This window comes from Carex rostrata, chromosome 16 (assembly GCF_964058835.1).
Source record: "Carex rostrata chromosome 16, lpCarRost1.2, whole genome shotgun sequence".
In the NCBI taxonomy this organism is placed as follows: Eukaryota; Viridiplantae; Streptophyta; class Magnoliopsida; order Poales; family Cyperaceae; genus Carex; species Carex rostrata.
In genome coordinates, this window is record NC_135933.1 from 3826248 (window position 1) to 3846553 (window position 20306).

Consider the following 20306-nt stretch of genomic DNA (forward strand, 5'->3'; position numbering starts at 1 on the left):
TTTTATACACGGAGATTTTCTGGAGACTGTAGCCCGGATGACATTATTTTTTCTCTTATTTTATCCTTAGGATAGCTCTTCGATAACTGATCTCCAGTCTTTTAGATCTGTCCAACTTTGACCATTGTAGACGAAATCAAACATCATTTTTTTTTTTTAATAAACTATTGTGTGTATAATAATACACTTGGCGCTCTCAATCATGTACAATGTTTAGTTAAAGTGCTCATGTCTAGCCCTTAATGCCATGCCTGTCGTGGTTAACTGGTTACATATGGACCTGAAATTTAGTTGAGAGAATTGAGAGCAGCGAAATTCTAATGTGCAATTGTTTTCACCATAGATCATAACATCCGAGCGGCCATAACAATAAATAAAAAAAGTCAACAAAAAATTAAAGGAGTGTTGAATGCAATAATTAATTGCTTTCAGTGGGAAATTAGAAATTCGAAATTAGTGCCTAATGCATTATATCACTATTTTTGAATGATCCAGAAGGCTCAGAATTGTCCAGAAAACAATGATTTTGTATCTATTTAAAAAATATTATTTAAAAAAAAATAGAAAAATTGATTTCGAGTCACATTTTAATATTGATATCATGTTGAGCGATTCAAATCAACTTTTTGGACTTTGAAATATGAGATGAAAATGAGACATGACTCTAATAGTCTAATTTATAATTAGATTAGTATGGAAGATATCTATAACATTTCTCTAGAAAGTAGTTATTGAATAATCTTTAACTTTTAAAAGAAGATAAATCTATAAAATTATTTTCGCTTTCAGCAAATTTCAGAAACAAATAAATTTATTTTTTTGAAACATTTAAAATGTATATAATAATAAACAATACGATTAGTTACACGATATTCATGAGAAGGAATATAAAATGGATTGAATTTCTTTCAGAGTTATATTATACCCATGGATATCAAGCAAATATATATATATATATATATATAGAGAGAGAGAGAGAGAGTGGCTAAGCTCAAATCGTTTGTTCTGGGCTCAGGAACAAACGATTCAGTTCTCTGATTTTCGAAGTTCAAACAGCCGATCCAAACCGTTAGATGTTTAATCTATATTAAAATGTGCTTGGAGATAAAATTTCATATTTTTTGGAATTTTTTTACTATTTATTAAGAGGGTTTGAAAGTCGCTGTTTTTTTATGGTGCAGAATTTGAATAAAAACAGCAACTTTCAAACCCTCTTAATAAATAGTAAAAAAATTTCAAAAAATATGAAATTTTGTCTCCAAGCACATTTTAATATAGATTAAACATCTAACGGTTTGGATCGGCCGTTTGAACTTCGGAAATTGGAGAACCCAGTCGTTTGTTCCTGAGCCCAGGAACAAACGATTTGAGCTTAGCCATTCTCTCTCTCTCTCTATATATATATGTTTTTTGAGTAAGGAATGAAAAATATAAATCATGTACCATCCGATCAAGATAAATAAAACGGAAAAAAAAAATCAAGCGATTGAGAGTATAAATAATATAATATGACTAGAAAACTTGAATGTTTAACTATTTTTTATGTATTATAAATTATAAATTCGGTACATTTTTTTTTATAAATTAAGTGGGATTAATTAGTTTTTACATAGCCCTTACTAACTCTGTCACTGAGTGAGAGCGACAAAAATATAGGCATTATTAATATATGATTAATTCTATAATAAGCTCAGAGGAAACCAGATCACCTATGCGTCAGCGTTCAGATCAAACTAATTATGATTTTCACACGCTAACGGTGTTGTTTTATTTTTAGAAAATCCATCCTCTTAATTTTATTTTACAAAATATCCGAAGTACCAGGGGACTATTTTGCACAAAAACCACCTGTAGCAACAAAGCCAAAGAAGAACAGAGCGTTCAGGTCCTCAGACGTGGGAAGAGGAAACGGTTTTAATTTTTTTTATTTCCTAAAAGGAAAAAAAAAAAAAAAAACAATCGTCTCTTCTTCCTTGTATTGTAGCCACCTAAGCCACTTTTTATCTTTTATATTATTTTTTGGAATTCTTCACAATCTCCATTCCTAAGGAGATCAATAGAGAAATCTCCAAGGCGGTTTTAGTGCTTTTCCATTCCATCTCAGCTTTGATCGAAGCCCCTTTATGGTTTTATCCCTCAAAGCTAACGCAGCTATCAGGTAATTATATTATTTTTTATCTTTTTATTTTTTTTTCTGATAAATTGTAATGTGGTAACTGTCCTTCATCTTTCTTTTTCCTAATAATTTTTTTTTATTAAAATTGTTTTTGGGACTTCGCTCTTAGAATAAAAGTTTCTGTGGAAGAAAAATTGAATTAATCTTTAAGGATAATAAAAAATATATATATTTAATTGGCTCAATATAAAAATAAAAAATATAGACATGGTAATGGAATCAATTAAAAAATGAACTTTTTTTGCTTGTAAAGAAGAGATCAACTTTTTTAAAATAAACTTGTTTCAAAAATTGAAACTGAATATATCAGAATAATTGTATATTGAGATTATTGACGATTAATTAAGTTTATAAAAATCAATACATAAAAGTGTTGAATAAATTATACCAATCAAGAGCTTATCCTACATACTTTGTGTAATATAATAGTTTACAATTGTTCAAGTGAAATTAATGATTTTGATTGGTAAAAAAAATTATAATAAAACATAAAATTTGGAGAAAAATTCAAACTTATATAGATGGAATTTGGAAGGAATTCATACTTTCATTTTCTATTGCAATAGAAGGACTGCACTTTGTTTATTTTACCATTCTTTATTATATTAAAATATGTTGCCTGAAAAGTTGTTTAGTTTTCTGATGTTGATACTTATAAGTTATAACTAACAAAAAAAAAAAGGTGAATCGTAAGCGTTCAATCAATATCATGAGCAGATCAGATATTGATGCAAATAAACTATATAAGACAAAATTAGAGGAGTGTTGAAAAACTTAATTCTCAACTATTTTATGAAGAAGTATATATAGAGATTGATTTAAATATTATATTGGGTCAATATCATCCAACTCACAAATACCTCTCTTTTTCATTTATTTCGTTTGTTTTATGTGTCTTTCATGTACGTTTCAAACTGCCGTCTTTATCATTTTTTAATACAATTACAACGAAATTTTACTTGTGCAATCCCCATAAGAAATTTTCTTATCGAAATATAAATATACATGCTCTCAAACAGGGGTGGACCCAGGATTTTCGTCAGGGAGAGGCAAAAAAATATCGAATCGGGTTTAAATCCATTAACTAATTGGATACTCGATAAAAAACAATGTTTTGACTTATATTTTTCAATACACTGACTTATAATTTCTGATCCTATAACTTATAATTAATATTACCAATCATAATTCAAGAAATTTATTTTGATTTTAAAAGGCAGGCTATGGAACTATGCACAGTCTACTTTGATATGTATTATGGATATATATTTTAATTTTTAAAATCTAAATAATCAATCCGAACCGTTCAACATGATATGCATATAAAATATATTCAGAGACCAACTTTTATATTTTTTAGAATTATTTTACTATTTCTTAGATAGATAAAAAGTCACTACTGTCGAATAATCCGTATCCGTATTCTTTATATCAAGTGATTTTGTATTTTTTTTTTAAAATAGTAAAAAAATTCAAAAATATAAAATTTGAACACTAAGTATATTTTCATATATAGATCATATCAAGGTTCTAAATAGCGATTATAGCAGCATAGCGGGGAGACAAAAAAAAAGCTATTGCGAATAGCGTAGCTATAGCGGAAGCTATCACACATAGGGATTTCCCCTTTTCAAACTTTATATTCTATATTTATACTAATTATCAACATAATCAATATTAGAGAATTGATGTAACAACTAAATGACAACTAATCTAAGTCTATACTTTTTATCAATTACGCAAATAAGAAGGAAAAAAATCTAAAAAGTAACATTATTTAATAGTTTATACTTCAAGGTATTACATATTATAATAGACAAAGAGTAATTAATTTTATAAGGTAAATGAAGTCAATATACATATTTAAACATTTTATAATTATAATAATAATCAAAATCAGCTTTCAATTGAAACGAACGATAATAATTTTACAAATGAATACTATAAAAAGAGTAATCAAAATGAAGAATTAGTATTTGAATATTTCTCGATATAGAATGATAAAATAAATCACAAATAAAAATAGAAGCATATAGTTTGGTTTAGTATACTTATCGTAGAAGACCATGTAGCATTAAAAATAAGAATAGAAGTACAGAAGTCCATATAAATTGCAAAAAAAAAAACCATGTGGCATAGCGGGTCTCATATAGAGGTAATAGCGGTCAGCTATTATAGTTATAACGGTTGTAGCTGAGTTAGCGCAATTTTATCTCATAGCTTAGCGTTTATGGTCCGGAAAAGCTATAGCGCTGCTATAGCTAGCTATTTAGAACCCCGGATCATATTGAACAGTTTGATTGACTGTTTAAATTTTAAAAATAAAAATCTTTAATTATAGTACAGATTAAAGTGCGCTATAAATAGTATCAGCCTCACTCATTTTTTTTTTAATACTATTCTTTCTCACAGTCTATTCTCCATTTCTCCTACCCCATGTGATGTACTTTCAAAAAATAAATTGGAGAGGGGAAGAATAATTTTATGTCCTGGAAATGGGAGGGGACCATATACCATACCTTGCCTTGATTCTTGACTAAACTCCAAAACCAGTAGCGGCTGATGAATATAAAAAAAGAAAAAAAATGTTCTTTCATCAAAAGTCCCTATTATAACTGTTAATTATGTTCACATTATTACAAATAAAGAGGGGTCGCTCCCATGTTATATGCTCGGAAAAGGCACATACTGTTTTAATTATACTCTTAAAATCACTTCACTGTTTAATAGCATTTTTGGGTCCTTTTAAAATCGTTTTAAGTTTGGAAAGACAATTTGCTCACTATTTCAAAAATAAAACTTTGCAATAGCAAGAGATTGTTTTTACTAAGGAAGTTTATAAAATTTTAATGATAATGCACTGTTGTTGTTTTTTTTTTCGAAAAGGATTTTTATGTCGTGTGTTTAATTCGGCAAATATTTAAAATAACTTTTTTTTTATTCATACTTATTAACCAACAATGAAGATGAGAATTTAAATATTTCTATCGTTCATTTTTCCATTACGTCTTTATTTTTTATTTCTTAACATTGGAAAATCTAAAACTCAAATAATAATAAAAAAAACTACTAAAATTTATACTGCTTCCCTTTATATACATAAAAGTTGTTATATTTTTATCTTATTTTGATAAGAATCAAAAGTTTCGAAATTAAGAAATCGTCCTTAGCTGAAATACTTGTAAAACTTTTGATGTCAATCAAAATATTGCCCCAATGTAATAGTTTATTGAGGAGGGCTCATATGTCAAATTGTTTCATGTCCCAATTGTACTATAATATCTTTATTTTCAATTTTAAAGTCAAAATAAAAGATCTGAACCTCTCAATGTGATATACACATTAAAATGTGCTTAGAGATCAAATTTTTTTTTATTGTTTAATACAGCTACAAAATCACTATTTTTTAGAAAATTGTGGACCATCTAAAAACATTGTAAAAAAATTCAAAAAATATAAAATTTGACCTCCAAACACATTTTAACGTGGATATCACGTTGAGCAGTTCGGATTGTCTATTTGAAATTTGAAATTGAAGATAATGATATTGGAGTACGATTGTGACATGAAGCAATGAGATATTTGAGTTCTCTAGTTTATTTATACATGTAAAGAAAAAAAATGATATAAATAACTTAATAGTTCTATTTTTATACTTCAATATATATATATTTTTTTATTAAACCTTTTATAATAAACTCACAACAGAAATAAAAAATAGAAGCATTTAAATCCTTAGTTTTGCATTTGGATGAATCAAGAAATAGCTCGGAATAACAACTATTTTTGAATTCAGAATAGCTGTTAACTCAATATTTCATAGAAATAGCGAAATAGCAGCTAACCCGAGCTATTCCTTTGTTAAAAATAGCGTTTTTTTCATCAAAACGTACTGTGTTGAAAATAGTTTGCCAAAAATAACAGCTATTTATGAATTAGTACTATTCCTGTGTCATCAAAGTAAGTTTTCCTTTTATACTGTTCCTTGCGAAAATAACCAGGAGGGGTTGCCGACTTGCGGTTGCTCCCATATCTGTGGGGGTTGAGCAAGGGAGCATTAAATGCGAACCTGACAAGTGGGGTCCAGATAACGGAGGTTCGCTAAAAGGCCACTTTCAGGTGTCCCGTCGTGAAAATTTCCTCTGTAACGACCTTCAAGCTATTCTCAACGCTCTCGCCTCTCATATTACAATTTTCTATCTATATTATAATTTTTTTTTCGTTTTTTTTTTTTTTTAATCTCTACAAATCATAGTTGAGGGCTTGAGGCAAGATTAAGCCGGCCTAAATGAAGACAGCTAATATAAATTTAGAATCCTCTGTGGCGTGAACAAATCGTCACATAATGTGTCTTTTCATGTGAATCGTGGACCCACTTAGCGCTTTAAGCTCGTGGGGTCCATCTATCAGTGGAAATCTTAAAAATTGCAGTGACATGAATATATAGTTTAGGGATTCAAATCTGCTCTTTTTCTTAAGAAAAGGAGCACCCTCCTATTCCTCCCTCCGAGCCATTAAAAATTAATCTGACGGCTTCAATTACTTTTTCTTTTATATCAATATAATCTATTAAAACAAATCAGATGTAATTGAAGCCGTACGATTGATTTTGATTGGTTCAGATGAAGAAATAGGAAGTTGCTCCTTTTCTTAAGAAAAGGAACAGATTTGAATCCATAGTTTAGTGGTAGCATATTATATAGAAAGTGGCAGTCTACCTACCTTTTCCCTTTGCTTAGCTACAGAAAAGTGTACATATACAATCGCCGACGCCGTACCAAAAAGAAAATGTATACACTCAGTCACATTAAATAATCCATATATACAAACATACAAACATATAGTTAAGGGATATATCATTAATTATTTAATTTGTTTCTGTGTTGGTTAATACTTAATACCAGTTCAACCGTGTTGCCACCTACAAAGAGAGAGAGAGAGAAGCACCTTTTCAGTTCTGGCCTGAGAGATAGTCAGACAGAGAAAGGGGAGGAGAAAAGACAAAGCGAATCAAGGTGCCGGAGTCAGATGGGTGCCGCGGCGGCAGGAGACGATGAGGTCTCTGCGGCGGTCGCCGGAAAGGAGGAGAGGATCCTCGTATCCGTACGAGTACGACCGCTAAATGCCAAGGAATTCGAGAAAGGCGACACTAGCGACTGGGACTGCGTCAATGACACTACCATTGTGTTCAAGTACCCGCCGCCAGGCGAGCGCGCGCTGTTTCCTACTAACTATAGATTCGGTGAGTTTAAATTTGAAAACAATTTGGAAGTTCAGTTGATTTTTGGATGCATTTGGGTTGTGTTGGTGATTAGGGGGGTTTTGTCGAGCTTCGCGAGGTTTAATTTGACAATGTGGTGAGGTTTATGAGGAAATGACTTGGATTTTTGATGTAAACGTTGTTTTTTTTTATTTATTTTTAATTGAAAACTCGATTTCGTTTTTGTGCTCTAATTTCTGTCTTGGACTCTTTGTTGTTTTTTCTCTGCCTTTTTTTCTGTCTAATTTATACCCTCGTCTTTTTGTTTTTGGAATTTTGTTTGTTAAAAATAAAATACATCTGTGCAGTACTGAATTTAATTTACACTTGACTAATATTTTCCTTGTCCGTGATTTGAGTGTCCTTTTTTTTTTTTTAAATTTTTGCAAAGCTAAAGGTATATGAATTATCCAAAGGTAGCAACTAGCAACTCATTACAAAATGCCCAGTAGTAACCGATTCTCCTTTCTTTTTTCACTTTTTTTTTCTCTGGGTGAAATTGTTTTTTTTTTTTTTTTTGTTCTTCAAATCTGGGGAAATTGATTTGATAGGACACTTTTTCCTGAGTATAATCTTCTCAGATGATATATATTTTTTTAATTTGTTTCCATTATTGACACAGATAGAGTATTTGGAAACGATGTTGGTACAAGACAAGTGTATGAAGAGGGGGCCAAGGAAGTTGCATTGTCCGTGGTCAGAGGAATTAATTGTATGTACTTGCAATTTATTAAATCACTTGTTTGCCACTCTGTTATCTTTTTACCAACATGTAGATTGTATTTACCTTTTCTGTTTTTTTTTTTTTTTATCCTCATATTTCAGCAAGTATATTTGCTTATGGCCAGACCAGCAGTGGCAAGACCTATACCATGACCGGCATCACCGAATACAGTGTAGCCGACATCTATCAATATATTAAGAAGGTTTGTGTTAGCTTTACTTCAGCAATCATTACTTTTCTCTCAAATGTAATTTGTGAATTTCTTACCTTTTTGCTTCTGTAGCATGATGAGAGGGAATTTACTCTCAAATTTTCTGCTATGGAGATATACAATGAAGCAGTGAGGGATCTGTTAAGTGCAGACTCAACTCCACTTAGGCTTCTTGATGATCCCGAGGTATGATTAATCAATTTGACAATGAAGGCTAGGAAATGAATTTTCTTCATAGTACATCTTTAACATAGAAAAGAAGTGTTTAAATTTATTCTCTTCTCTTTTGTTTAAAATACCAACAGAAAGGGACTATCGTAGAGAAGCTCATAGAAGAAACATTACGAGACCAAGATCATTTGAGAGATTTGCTTTCCATGTGCGAAGGTAATAATAAAGATTTTTTAAAATTTCAATATAACAGAACCTTTTTATATCATTGGGGCTATATTTATTTAGTTGCATTGTTGGCTTTCTTCTACAGCCCAAAGACAGATCGGAGAAACCAATTTAAATGAAATGAGCTCCAGATCCCATCAAATACTCAGATTGGTTTGTTCCATCTCTGCTAAAATAACAAGTTTTACACAATCTACATATTCACCTCCATTTTTCTTTATTATTAAAGTTGATTTCATTTAAACTACTTTTGTTTTACAGACAATTGAAAGCTCTAATAAGGTGTATGTAGGCAGAAATACCTCTACTCTTGTTGCTTGTGTGGTATGAATATTTTTAATCTATTGCTCACATTCAGACTGCCTTTACATCTCTAAGCTGAATTAATTTCGGTTTTCATTCATGTGGATTGTAGAACTTTGTTGATCTGGCTGGGAGTGAACGTGCCTCTCAGGCAATGTCAGCTGGTATGAGGTTAAAAGAAGGTTGTCATATCAATCGCAGCTTGCTTACTCTGGGAACTGTCATTCGCAAGTTAAGGTAAAAGAATCTTGCATATTTATTTATTTAATTATAGTATGGTCACCTATAGATCATTATTAAATGTCTCCAAAAGCATCTAAAAGTCAAACAAGGTATCATTAGATCTTAAGAACAAAGAAAGGTAAATGCATGTACTTTTACATCATAAAAAAGGTCTAGGTAAAAGTATGTAAAATTAAATGTACCCAAAAAATTAAAACATAACAGATAATTAAGGCAGAACTTGCCGTGTATTGCAGCAAGGGAGGGAGGAATGGACATGTTCCTTACAGAGACTCCAAGCTGACAAGGATACTGCAGCCTGCACTGGGAGGAAATGCAAGAACTGCTATAATATGCACAATGAGCCCGGCTCACAGCCACGTGGAACAGTCACGCAACACCCTGCTCTTCGCCAGCTGTGCCAAGGAGGTTGTGACCAATGCTCGTGTCAACCTTGTTATGTCTGACAAGGCCCTCATCAAGCACCTCCAGCATGAACTCACCAGGTTTGTTTAATTTCTCTTCCAAACAAGGGTTGTTTTTTAGATCAGTGAAGTTTTCTGCTTTGATTGGCTTACCAAGTGTTTTTCTTTTTGGGGGATAGGTTGGAGACTGAGCTCAAGTACACTGGTTCTGCGTCGGGGTTGGGAGACTGTGCTTCACATGCTGAAAAACTTAAGGAGAAGGATGCTAAGATTAGAAAGGTATGTTACATTTTTAGTGGTCGCCAGTGATTGCATGGATACAAAACCAAATTGATTTTGCTTGATAAAAATCTTTCATTTGGTCTGTTTTATCAGCTGGAGAATGACTTGAGAGATCTCATGCTAGAAAGAGATCATGCTCAATCTCGGCTTGATGACTTGCTCCGAAGTGCCAGAGATGAGCCCTCTTCAAGACAATGGGTACGCTTTGTTATTTTTTTTACAGTTTCTCTTTGTTTTTCATTTTATCATCAGATTAAGAGCCCAAACTTCTTGTCTTTTTTTAAGAAAAGGAGCTAAAATTATCTTATTTCCCACCTTTTGTCAGGATGAACTGAGCCGCACATCTGGGACCCATGCACACAGCCCCTCGTCAGAGGTCTTCTCCAATTCTGACACGTTCGCACCAATCCAGGACCGCGAGTATGGTTTCACACTCTCTGAAAATCCAATCATGGCAGACAGTGACATTGAAGGCTGCCACAGCCGCCAACCCAGCAGCCCAGGCTCGTATAATTTAGGTTTCCATAAATCCCCTGAACGAGGCTTTGCACCTTTATCAGACTTGTATGAAGAACATTGTAAAGAGGTGCAATGTGTCGAGATCAACAATTTAGTAAGCAGAACCCAAAGTGAAAATTTAAGCACCTTGTTACCTGAGGATACTAATAATTTGCTGCTGCTTACTGATGCTGACAAGCTGGAGAGTCACGAGGTCTCGAGCTCTGACGACTCGGAGTTACCAGTCAAGGTAGACCAAGAACTCAGGAATGTGAGTATGACTAAAATGGTTGACATATTTGCTGAACCGGAGCCACAGCTTAAATCCTCCATTGACTCAGTCTTGTATGATGGTGCGGACCATAAGACCTTGGGCTTTTCAAAGAAAGTAGATGATGATTTTGCTGAACCAGATCTGTGTGTGGTGCATTCCGACTCATGCACAGACTTGCAGCATGAGGTAGACCAAAAAAGCTTGAGTTTTGCCAAGAGAGTCAATCAAGCTTATGTGAATCCGGAGTCGCCGTATGAGGTGGACGAAGAAGTTGAGAAGAGCATTGTCAAGAAAGTAGACAGCTTTAGCGAACCTGAATCAAAGGTCAAAGTCTCCATAGACCAGGAGTTGCCAGAAAATACTGGCCAAGAAAAAAATAACGCGATTGACAAGTCTATGGCCAGGTTTGCCAAGCTGAGTGCAGATGTGACTCCTCTGTTTACACCACCATCAGGAAGCCTGACTAGAAGCAGGAGTTGCCGTGCCAATCTGATGCTGACGTCAGCTTACCTGTTTGAAGATCTGCAGAATAGAGATAAAATGACCCCACCCGATTCATTCTACAAGGACTTTGAGGTGCGACCAGAGAGAGTGAGGAGGAGCCTTTATACACAGAATAGTGAGAATATGCAAGATCGGCTCTCAGTCATTAGATCTCATGGCTCTGAGAGATTTGTGCCTGACAAGGTTGAAGGGGAGAAACAGGTTGCTCAAGGACAGTCGGAAAAGCAAATTGATGTACTTTCTCTCTCTCTCTGAGTTTTTAATTTCAGAATTGTTTCTGTTAGTAACAAGTACAAAATAAACTTGGTGCTACCAGAAAGTTGGGTGTATATCTATCTATCTATATATATATATATATTTTCTGCTAGGTTGATGTCATTTGGTCTGCATAGATACAAGAGCTGTATTATTTTCAACTAGGTTTGCACTTTCCACAAAGTTATGCACTTAATGCAGCAGGTGATCTTAGGTGATTGAGAGGGTTAACTACAGTTTCATAATTAGGCAAATTGAAGTTTGATGATTGATTGTGATATTATGCCCCATTCTTGGAATTCATACAGGTAAGCTTTAAGAGCACATGGTTTTACAAAAATACAAGAATCCTCAAAATGATAATTAAACTTGGTATTCTCATTTAGGAGCTGGAACAAAATTTAGGAATAACTTAGTTATTACTAATTTCCCCTAAAACTAGTTGAAAATGTTTTTCAGCAAACAAGACGGGCCATGAGTGAGGACATGTCAGTGATCAACAATGTGCCAAAGGGGGCTTCAGGATTTGACCCGACGGCACTGGGTCCTATTGCAGGATCGCCAACACGGTGGACATTGGAATTTGTGAAGAAACAACAGGAGATTATTGAGCTGTGGCATGTATGCAATGTGTCCCTCGTGCACCGCACCCACTTCTTCCTCCTCTTCAATGGCGACCCTGCCGACGCGATCTACATGGAAGTTGAGCTCAGAAGGTTGTCCTTTCTGAAAAACAATTTCTCTACTGGCGGTAGCAACATAGTCACGTCAAGGTACTTAATAATTATTATACATTAACGGTTAGCTTGGTAAAAATATTGCACTTGATGTTTTATTTATTCCTGCGAAACTAAAAGTGTGCCAGATCCATCAGCTCTTTTCTGTTAATTATCATGATGCATAAACTGGCCTTCCTTTTTCATCTTTCCATATTTAAGATATGCCAAAACTACTCCCTTTTTTATAACAAATGCAATCGTTGGTCCTTCTCAGCCTCCATATTTGTATAAAATGAGGAAATTAACTGTCAGTGAGAAAAATTGACCCAGTTCTGGCTAGTTGGCTATATACAGGCTTCAAGAAATGGGAAATTCACTCAGTAGACTTGACCTAGGGTTATTCTACAAAAAGTTACTAATTTGTCTTATAATATACAAAAAATGGTAGTGTGAAGACCCTAAAGCGAGAAAGAGAGATGCTGTACCGGCAGATGCTGAAGAAGTTAAACACGCAGGAAAGAGAAAATGTGTACACCAAGTGGGGCATAGTACTGAGCTCAAAGCAGAGACGGTTCCAGCTAGCACGTCTGGTATGGACTAAAACTGACATGGAACACGTCACAGAGAGTGCATCTCTGGTCGCTGACCTTATCGGGCTATCAGAACCGGGTCAGGCCTTGAAACAAATGGTTGAGTTGAGCTTTACTGTAACACCCCCACGCGTAAGCCGACTTTCTTTTAGCTTTAAGGGTGGAAGCTTTGATTGAGTTTGAGAAATGATTGGTGCATGGAGGCGCTCTGGAGAAGCTGTATCTCTGTGGCTTGATTGATTTTTTGTTTGTTTTTGTTTTAACTTTTACTGTGTTTTATAGAAATGAGTGTATATTTTGATTATTAACCAAACCACAGAATGTATCAGTACTGTGCCATTGTAAGTATACTTGTCAAATAACAAAAGTGAGCTTGGGTGGCTTTGTTATTTTAGCTAGTGAACAAAAATGGAGTACGTCTTGACACGTGTGTTAATTACGTGACGTGACTCGTGTGTCTTGTAACAAGCTATTATACATGAGGTGCTTTTTTTCAATTAAAAAAAATGAAACAACATGGCACGTCATGTCCTGTAGGTCTTGACATATTATGACGTGTATATGACACGGCATCAAACAACACATTTTATGTCATGAAGTGACATGTGGTAATATTATGACACATGATAGAATGAGACGTTTTTTGATCCAACGGTAACTTTTGAGAAAAGAAAATTGACGATCTCATTTGAAACTGGGGCGTCTGCTGCGCCCCAATTCTCTACTAGGGATTTTTTTATTATTTTTCAAATCAAGAATTTAAAATCCAGACAACTAAAAACTTTTTCCGATCAATGTTGGGAAATTTAAATTTCTCAATGTTTTTTTCTTGAATTTACAATAATTTTGCATGTAACAAATCGACAAATCACAATACTAGTACCGTGCCTGTGCGTTGCAACGGAGACATATTATAAGATTGAATATAATATGAAAAGACTTTTTTATTTGACATTCACACAAAATAAAAAAAATAATGAAAATAAAAGACATTGAAAAAAATAGAAATCCAAATAATAAATAACAATAAAAGAAACGACAACAGATGAAAAAAATGGATCAAATATGATTTTTTTTTAAATATCATTGCGATTTAATATCTAATTTTCTCCACAAGTGAGACAAGTCATTAAACGATTTAGAGGAGATGATATGTAAAGAAACAAATTTGAAAAAGATATAATTAAATGATTAAAATAAAAATTTTCTCTACATATATATTCTTCATAAAAATTATTTTAACAATAGAAATTTTTCTACATATCATTTCTCTACACGAAAGTTCTAGATATTCTTCATTATTCTTCAAATCAGAAAGATTTATTGCTTTTGTCAGCACAAGATCTGTTATTTCTCTATTCACAAAAATACAATAACCCTAAACAAAATACAGAAAGATATGATTGTTTTCACTTTCATTGTTGAAACTATAGAGGAAGAGGAGAAATGAAGGAATCAAATCCTATGCCCACCGGTGGGCAGAATTTTCTTGCCATCTATGAAAACTAACCAATCCTAGTCTGCCACGTTTTGGGCCTCTCAACAATGGTTTTCACAATAATTAAATACTTGGTCCATTATTAATATTTCTAAGCATAGAAAAATTGACTCATGTGGTCAACAAAAATAGAAAAAAAATCCAGTTCATCTTTATGAAATATCTATTCTTATATTATGATACAACAAGTAAAATAAATTTATATCAAATTACCACAAGATATTTTTTTATGGAAAAAAAAAAGTTATATAGAAGAGAGTTCCAATACAATAAATTTTATGTGCAATTTGAGTTATAAATTTTCAAATATAAATGAAAAAAAAATAAACTTTGAACATTTTATAGCACAAAAATTTTGCCAAAGAATTTTGAATTTTAAAAATTATTATTAAATAACATCGGAAAATAAATTGAGTACGTTAGATTTTCAATGGTCTAGAAGGCTTTGAGTTAGTGGTTTGAATTAAAACTTTCGAACCAAGTTAGTAGTTCAGATTTAAACTTTGAAGTCGAATTAGTGGTTTAGATTTAAACTTTGGACCCAGACTATTAACTCAATTTCAAAATTTAAATCCAAGTGACCCACTCAGCGCCTTCTAAGCCATAAAAAATTTACATACTAAATCTATATTCTTATATTATTTAATAATAATTTCTAAAAATTAAAGTTTCTTTATAATGCTACGACACTTTGTAGCAAAATTTATTTTTTTGTTTATATTTGAAAATATATAACCCAAATTGTACATTAAATTTGTTATGTTGAAACTCTCATCTGGATAACTTCATAAAAAGAATACCTTGTGATATTCTTATTATTAATTTTTTTATATTTTTTATATTCATTATAATGATTATTCTCTAGATAAATTGTGGTGTTATTAATTATTTCATAAAATACATTGGATTGCATTTTTCTATCTTTGTTCATTATGTGAGTTAATTTTTTGGTATTTAAAACACTTTCTATATAAGTTAGTCTACACATACAACAACAACAACAACAACAACTAAGCCTTTAGTCTACACATATTAATGACAATTGATTATTGTAAAAACCTTCATTGAGAGTTAACAAAACGTGACATATGCAAATTAATTAGTTTTTATAGATGGCAGGGAAATAAAACGAAGAAAATAGAGAAATAAGAAAATAATTTAATTGCAAGAATAGAAGATAGTTGTAAGGAGAAATAAGGAAACAAATTGCTAAGAATTTATTCAATTTTAATGTGATAAATCATGTAGCAGTCTATGTGGCGAGCATGTTTTTAATTAAATTTAAACTTCTACACATAAAATATATGTATTGAATCAAAATAACACAAATTATGTGATTGGAGGGTTGATATTCAATTCGAAAATTCATATTTCAATCTCAGTCGTTGGCGGATCAGAACAACTACGTACATAATATAAGAATGGAGATTAACTAAATGTGGCGTGTCATAGGCGTGATGTGCATTTTTTTCGTCACATGAATAATATATTGTTGTGACGTCTCAGGTCTCATTGTGTTTATCACGTCATGTTATGAAACATCACAATTTTAAAATATAAATTTCAAACTTTGGAATTAGTTTGGCAAATTGGTCACCATTTTTAGAAATTAGGATTTCGGTGCTTGAAATACAAAGAGGTTGATGTTAACATTAATGTAAACTAGCCCTTGTGATTAAAATAGCTCTTTGGGGAAAACAGCAATGGTACTGAAGTGCTTTTTCAACGCTCTCTTTTTGTCACGATGTAATGAATGAAGAGAGTAGAGAGTAGAGACCAATCTCTCGATCCTTTGACCAACTAATTTTCCTAATAGTTGTTGCATTGGCTAAATTGGGCTTAACAGCTGTTGCAAAAACCAGTACGCAATTACATATCAAAGCACAAAAAGCAAGATAATTCCCAGCCAAGTAGGGAAACCATTAATGAACCTAAATAGCTTTTTCAATAAAACAAGCGTGGCCATGTCTACTAACAACCGGATCTGTACCTACCGTTTAGGCGCTCACAGTCCTTGGTCAAAGGGCATCCAAAAATGTATACTCCGGATCCTCTGTGCACCACATCAGTACTTGTTTTCTACATTAGAGTTAAGCACGTGTCTGTGTATATAGCCATTTTAGTTTAGAAATTATCTTCGGAAGAGTACAAAAGCAATGGTCCTAATGGAGCTAAGAGAAAAAAGAGCGAAAGGGGAAACCAAACCATTACTTCGGCCTACCTAGGATTTTAAAATCGAAAGCTCTTCCTTTGCTTCTTCCTTCTCTCATCTTCACCCGAAAACTCTTACCCGGCCACAGAGATTTTCACATTTCCTTTTCATATCTAAAAACATATTCGTTTTGAAATCTATTTATACAATCTTTGATAGTTTATTTTTAAGAAAAGTTAGAAAAATCTCAAATCTATGATTCCGGCAAAGTAAATTGTTAAACTTTTTTTAGGCCAAAGTTAAGATTTAGTTTAGAATTAAATAAGTTTAAAATGTAGTAAATAAAGGACGTAACTATTGATTCAGTCTAGATAACTGGTCAGAAATATAGTCCCCCTAGGCCCTATATTACAAGCAGCAGAGGCCCAAATTAAATCCTTTGTGGAGCCGAGTTTTAATTTAATTTAATCCAAGCCCAAAACAGATTTTATTATTGGGCCGGATATCCTAGGATCCAGAAATCGTAAACAAAACAAAGCTCTGGCTAGGGGGTCCCACCCAACACTTTCAGTTATCAGCGAAAGACCGAGAGAGAGGAGATTACAGAACCCTAGTGACCGGAGAGAGGCGGCGCAGCTGAGCTGATCCAGCCATGGCAATGCGGTGGTTGGCGAACCGATCGATGCTACGGCTCTTCTCCACTTCCAGCGTCTCTTCTTCTCCATCTTCTTCCACTCTTGGCGCAATGGGGGAGATGGTGACGTGCGGGAGAGGCGACAAGAAAACGAAGAAAGGGAAGCGGTTCAAGGGATCGTACGGAAACGCCAGGCCGAAGAAGGAAAAAAAGATCGAGCGCATCAAAGATCGTGTAGAGGTGCCGAGGTCTACCCCCTGGCCTCTCCCCTTCAAGCTCATATAGAAGGATTTAGGAAGGAGGTGTAATCGGGTTTGATTGGTTAGATTCCTGTTCCGATACTTATCTTGCTCTATGTAATTTATGGTTTTCTCAGGGTTTCCTATGAATATCTGGATCGAAACTTAGCAAGAAATGTTAGTATTTGCCTTCAGAGGTCTCTATTTGCGTTCTTGTTAATCAAACCCTTTGTTTTTGTTTTTTTTCTAATAAGTACGGTTTTGTTTGTATCTTAAAGGTGCATTTTAACTCCTATTGTACAATTGAACATAAAAAAAGTTGCTAATTTGTGAAAACAAGATTCTTATGCCCTAATATGAGGTTCTTAGTTAATGATCTTGCAATAAAGCACAAAAGAGAAAGAAATACTGCTATTGTGTTGCAATTTCAGCTTCTTCAATTTATTACCATGGTAGACAATTAGAAATCATGTTCTGCATGTCCAAAAATTCTCAAGTATTTTCTGGCCTTGTGTGCATGTAAAACTGCACCGCCATGCTTGATTACAATCGGCCATAATGTTACTTTACCTGATGCGGCTATGTGTTGTATGGTCATGCTGTCCTGGTTCCCATGTGGTTTCATGTCACTGGCTACACTTGATCACCAAACAAAGTTTCGAAATTTCTTTTGAGATCCTTATATTTTCAAATTTCTTTGAAAAGCCGGGATAGGAGAGGGTCCATCAAGATTCAAGAGGCACAGCTTTGGAATAGATACTGCTGGAGTTCAGATGTAGTTACAAATGTTTGCTTTTTATTTTTTCTCTTGATTTATGGATGTATGCAGTGATGCATGATTTGTGTTGTAGGTACTGTTTTGTTAATTTTAATAGAGTGAGTCTATGGTACCATGCATATTACGATTTGGCACCGTGCTACGGCTCTATATTCGAGTTTTCAAATCCTAACGGTTGATCCGAACCGTTCATATTGTTCTCCATATTAATATGTGTTTGGAGACCAAATTTTACATTTTTTGAAATTTTTTTACTATTTTTTTAGATTTATTGAAAATCACTGTTTTTGGATGGTCCAGAATTTTCAGATCAAGTGATTTTCTAAATATCTAAAAAAATAGTAAAAAGATTTCAAAAAGTGTAAAATTTGGTCTCCAAACACATATTAATATGGAGAACAAGATGAACGGTTCGGATCGACCGTTAGGATTTGAAAACTCGAATATAGAGCCGTAGCACAGTAACAACCCATGATATGCATAGTACCATAGACTCACTCATTTTAATAAACTAACTGGCAGCTGCCAATTTTCAAGAGACAGAAAGAGATACCCAAAATTTGTAGTTTGAGGTTTTTGTTCCATGTGTTTTGATGCCACCATGACATTAGAAAAAACAATGAGAAAGAGGCCTTAGGAAACTGGTCTGTACCTAATTGCTACTGTTTTTTACATACTATATGACCAGCCACAATAGCCACTTGGTGGAATCAAATAGATGAATGGAGCAGCAGACTTGGATTAGTGATGTGAAATTAGACCTACTTTTTGAACCTTTCTACTTTCTACATATTGAGCCTATGTTTGCAACATGTTTTGTTTATGATTTTAATGGTATCATATGATGTACACACGGAAAAGACAAGGGCTTGTCTATTGCCTAAAATCAGTTAGGTTAAATCCTCAAAGCCAAATTAAACACATGTAAGATGCGCTGAAGCATTAATTTTGACTTCACATGTAGCAGGTGTGATGAATGTGGGATTACATACAATTCTCGTGACCTCTCCTCGGCTCTTAGCTTGTAATATCATTTCTCTTCAATTCTTTGATATTTTGATTGGGAAGTAGTTCATTGTCACTAGTTACCAGATTGTGGGGACACTGGCAAATCTGGATCCTCCATTTAATATTCAACTGTCAAGATTGCACCTGATGTAAAAAGGGTGATGGTCAGGCATGTAATGAATAATTTACCTAGAAAGGGATGAATTTTTTTCATAAACCATAATTAAAAAAAGGATTCTTAGGGAACCAATATGATTACCAGTTTTTTTTCAAAAACCATAAGAACCGTGGGAACGTCACGGTCTGGCATTTTTTTTTATTTTCCAGACCGTGTGCTTCTCACGGTCTTGCCAAAATTTTTTTTTTTTTTAAAAAAAAACAGATTTTATTTTCAGACCGTGAGGTTCCCACGGTCTCAAATTTTTTTTTTTTTTTTATAAAACATAATTTTTTTTTATTTTTTGTATTAAAATATTAGAAATGTTAAATATGTTTCTTTGAAAATAGATGAAATACAATATAATTTAATTTATTAGAAATACTGCAATAAATAGATGAATGGTCATATTTGGCACCAAATGCAACTATGTTTCACACCATACAAGAACAGAATCTAGAATGCTCGACACGTCCATTCCAAAAGAGAAATGTGTGCATGATGTGACCCTGTACAAGTAGTACCTCTCAAAGGGAATGAATTGAAAATTCTCCTTTTTTTCCAATCATCATCCCAGTGAAAAGAAAAGCATCATTGGAAAATGCTATGCAACTTGGCTTGATCTCGTTTCAGCATATTTCCAAAAGTAAAAAAAATCTGATTGTGTTCTGTAATTGGTCAAGAGGACTTGTCAAACTTTATCATAGAAAGAGATAAGCAAGTTCCTTTTTCTTCATAGAATTAGAATATATGTTGGACCATCTTTTATATCATGTGGTCTAGCAGTGCTTTTCTTTTTTGTTAATATGGTGATCTTTTGTAATATAAGGTTTGCAGCGAACTCCTTGCCCCTCTCTAGTCTCTAGTTTGAATAATATCCGGACAATATAGAGTGCCGGAGGAAGTATAAACCTCTTCGGTAATAAAAGGTCTTTGTGGCATGTAAGAACCGAGCCACATTTCAAACGTGAATAGATATAACTTATGTAAAAATTTTA

At 33.3% G+C, this 20306-nt stretch overlaps 2 protein-coding genes across 3 annotated transcripts; both read left to right on the forward strand.

Moving 5' to 3' along the window:
- Nucleotides 1-1990: 1990 nt before the first annotated feature.
- On the forward strand, nucleotides 1991-13231 carry LOC144567876 (kinesin-like protein KIN-7J). 2 transcript variants are annotated; one of them, XM_078318081.1, is made up of 15 exons: nucleotides 1991-2158; nucleotides 7081-7418; nucleotides 8059-8148; nucleotides 8262-8362; nucleotides 8444-8557; nucleotides 8677-8758; nucleotides 8856-8923; nucleotides 9032-9094; nucleotides 9186-9310; nucleotides 9553-9801; nucleotides 9900-9999; nucleotides 10096-10200; nucleotides 10328-11512; nucleotides 11993-12306; nucleotides 12701-13231. In XM_078318081.1, exons 1-15 carry the CDS (start codon nucleotides 2124-2126, stop codon nucleotides 13017-13019), a joined length of 3288 nt encoding a protein of 1095 aa, XP_078174207.1. In that variant the 5' UTR covers nucleotides 1991-2123; the 3' UTR covers nucleotides 13020-13231. The 2 variants fall into 2 exon arrangements, with proteins under 2 accessions (XP_078174207.1, XP_078174208.1); XM_078318082.1 differs by lacking the exon at nucleotides 1991-2158 and adding an exon at nucleotides 6903-6966.
- A 3806-nt stretch (nucleotides 13232-17037) lies between these two features.
- LOC144567469 (30S ribosomal protein S31) lies at nucleotides 17038-17590 on the forward strand. Its single transcript, XM_078317615.1, has one exon. The coding sequence runs from the start codon at nucleotides 17145-17147 to the stop codon at nucleotides 17409-17411; it is 267 nt and encodes an 88-aa protein (XP_078173741.1). The 5' UTR covers nucleotides 17038-17144; the 3' UTR covers nucleotides 17412-17590.
- The last annotated feature ends 2716 nt before the right edge of the window (nucleotides 17591-20306 follow it).

Bases quoted from the DNA above. Each gene is read 5' to 3' on its own strand.
- LOC144567876 (XM_078318081.1), top strand. From the start codon at position 2,124: ATGGTTTTATCCCTCAAAGCTAACGCAGCTATCAG. The intron at 9,095-9,185 runs GTATGAATATTT...TGTGGATTGTAG, and splicing joins CTACTCTTGTTGCTTGTGTG to AACTTTGTTGATCTGGCTGG. The intron at 10,000-10,095 runs GTATGTTACATT...CTGTTTTATCAG, and splicing joins AGGATGCTAAGATTAGAAAG to CTGGAGAATGACTTGAGAGA.
- LOC144567469 (XM_078317615.1), top strand. From the start codon at position 17,145: ATGGCAATGCGGTGGTTGGCGAACCGATCGATGCTACGGCTCTTCTCC.